Genomic DNA, 2434 nt, shown 5'->3' on the forward strand with positions numbered 1-2434 from the left:
CTCACCTGCAGAGTATATCCAGGGTCACACTGGAAGGACATCACACTGTTCATCTGTAATCTCTCACCCACTTTGAAGCCATTCATGGGTACAACCGTTTCAGGACAGCTAGTGAGGGACACAGCTGTGAGAGAAAACAACAAAACATGACAAACAACGAGGAATTAAGCTGAGTGAAAAAGCTAGTTGAGTTTTTATTGATGAGTGTGTAGTCCAGATGCACAGGACGCGCAACAGATGTCCTACTCTTGTACTCCAGACGGAAACCGGCTGCAGAGACGCTGATATCTGAGAAGAAGTGCAGGTAGAGCTGGTTGGAGGTGCTGTTTAGGAGGGCTGGGACGGTTGTGCCTGTAGAATAACGAAGCTTTTAGCATATTGTGATTATGTAGTTGAATCACTGTGTCCTTGACTTTTTGTTCTTTTTTGATAGTGGCAATTAAACTTTGTACACTCTACATTGTTATTGTTAACTAAAACTAAAATGATTAAAATACCAGTGTTAAAAAAAGCTGAAAAGATTATAAGATGAAAAACCTTGGCAACTAACTGAAATATAGTAAGTTTAAGGTGACTAACTACAATTACTAAAGCTACAGTACCTGTAAAATGAAATAAAAATGAATTAATAAACCTTCAAATAAAATTAAATAAAGCAAAACATTCAATACTAAAAAAAGACAAAATAAAAGCAAGCAAACAAAAAAAAAATAGGGCTGTCAGTCGATTAAAATTTTAAATCTAATTAATTACAGGGTGATGCGATTAATCTAATTAATCGCAAACTAAATTTGGCTGTGGAAAATAACCTCAAAACATAATTTAAAGCTATTATTGTGTTAAATGTTTAGGCTACAATGGCCTAACATAAAACATAAAAGAAGATGATTTGAGAAACATCTCATTTATTTATTTATTTTTGGTGAACTATCCCTTTAACGTTTTTATTTATTTATTATTTTAATAAATTAAATGATACTCTAAAGAAGAAACTAAAACTACCAGCAGGTGGCGGTAAATGTCTTTATGAGTCGATTCGTTCAAACGGCAGATTAATTCAGTAATGAAGTAAAGGGCTCACTTTATGAATGGACCATTGAATCATTGGTTCACATGATTCGTTCAAAACGCGGATTCATTCAGAAACTAAACACCGCTGTGTTGCTCACAGACGCACAACAGTTCTGCAGTGGCTTTATAGGATATATTTTCGCTGGCCAAATTGAACAAAAACACAATATTGTGTTTAAAATATAACACACTATTAATTTATTATTTACTATAAAATCACATTTGCACCTTATTCAGTCTTTGGTTTGCATATATATATATATATAAATAAAAGTTAATTCAACACCTTAATACATACTAGTAGACAAATTATACTAAAATAGCTATGGAGCTAATTTTATTATATGCTTTCCTTTGTTTTGTGAAAATTGCATACGATAAAACATAATAAGCATATCGAATATGGCACTTGTTAGTTCAGTTGAAAAAGCATGGAATTGTGGCAGGCCATTTAAGATATTTATGAAATAATGTGGAGGTTTTTATATTATGCATACAACATTTTACATCATGCATATCTTATATGAGATGGGATAAAATCAAATTTGCCAACCAAACATCATGCATTTATTTTCACTAGGCAAGTAAACAGAAATTTCTGCTTCAAAACATTATAAAACAAAACAACTGTCTGAATATCAAGTTTTACGATGTCTTTGCATTTATATTGTGTTCTGCAGTACTGCATAAAAGTCACGTAAAATACAATAAAAATACACTTAGTTATTTTTCCTCAAGCATTCATTTCTAAAAGCCCAATGCAGATGAGAATCGTTACGCACACATTCGTCTGGAGTTTATACAGCTCTTTTAGTCATATGGCTGTGTGTGTGTGGATCTGATTGGCTCATCTGTCTTCACTCCGTTCTCCATTATTCATTTTAGGATGTATCATTCATTTATCTCTCTCTAGGGCACTTGTAACATTTGTGCCTGCACTTTGTGCCAATAAACGTGAAACTTCAGTCTTCCCTACTGCGTAAGTATCTTCTGTTTCCCATAATGCAACACAAATGCACACTGACAACAATAAAGAATCGTTCTTATGATATATAAACTGTTCCAAAAATGCAGTAACTCTTCTATACATCATATTGTGGTCTAAACAATGATGTAAAACTACATTTCTGTGCAAGACAAACTTTGCATTTCTCTCAGACATTTACAGAGGAAACATCCAAGCATTCAAAGCAACAGCAGCAAGATTATTGTGACAATGCGTGTTTATGTAGTGAACCGAGTTATAGAAGTATTACACAGCCCACCTGAGAAGCTCCCCAGCATGGTGTCAGTGTTGTCACCCCCATCAAACACCTCAAGAGAGTCCCAGTTCTGCTCAGTCACAAAGCTAATCACCTGGATC

General features: G+C 34.1%; 1 protein-coding gene across 1 annotated transcript; it reads right to left on the reverse strand.

Annotated features, from left to right (window-relative positions):
* Positions 1-9: 9 nt before the first annotated feature.
* LOC107709331 (CUB and sushi domain-containing protein 2-like) lies at positions 10-2428 on the reverse strand (the record flags this gene model as incomplete). Its single annotated transcript, XM_016513780.1, has 3 exons — positions 2337-2428; positions 247-351; positions 10-124 (listed from the first exon to the last, which is right to left on the reverse strand). Coding segments are annotated over exons 1-3 (239 nt in total), but the record flags the coding sequence as incomplete, so codon positions are not given.
* Positions 2429-2434: the final 6 nt, after the last annotated feature.

The sequence above is a fragment of the Sinocyclocheilus rhinocerous genome, unplaced genomic scaffold (genome assembly GCF_001515625.1).
Source record: "Sinocyclocheilus rhinocerous isolate Xijiao unplaced genomic scaffold, SAMN03320098_v1.1 scaffold14630, whole genome shotgun sequence".
NCBI classification, from domain to species: Eukaryota; Metazoa; Chordata; class Actinopteri; order Cypriniformes; family Cyprinidae; genus Sinocyclocheilus; species Sinocyclocheilus rhinocerous.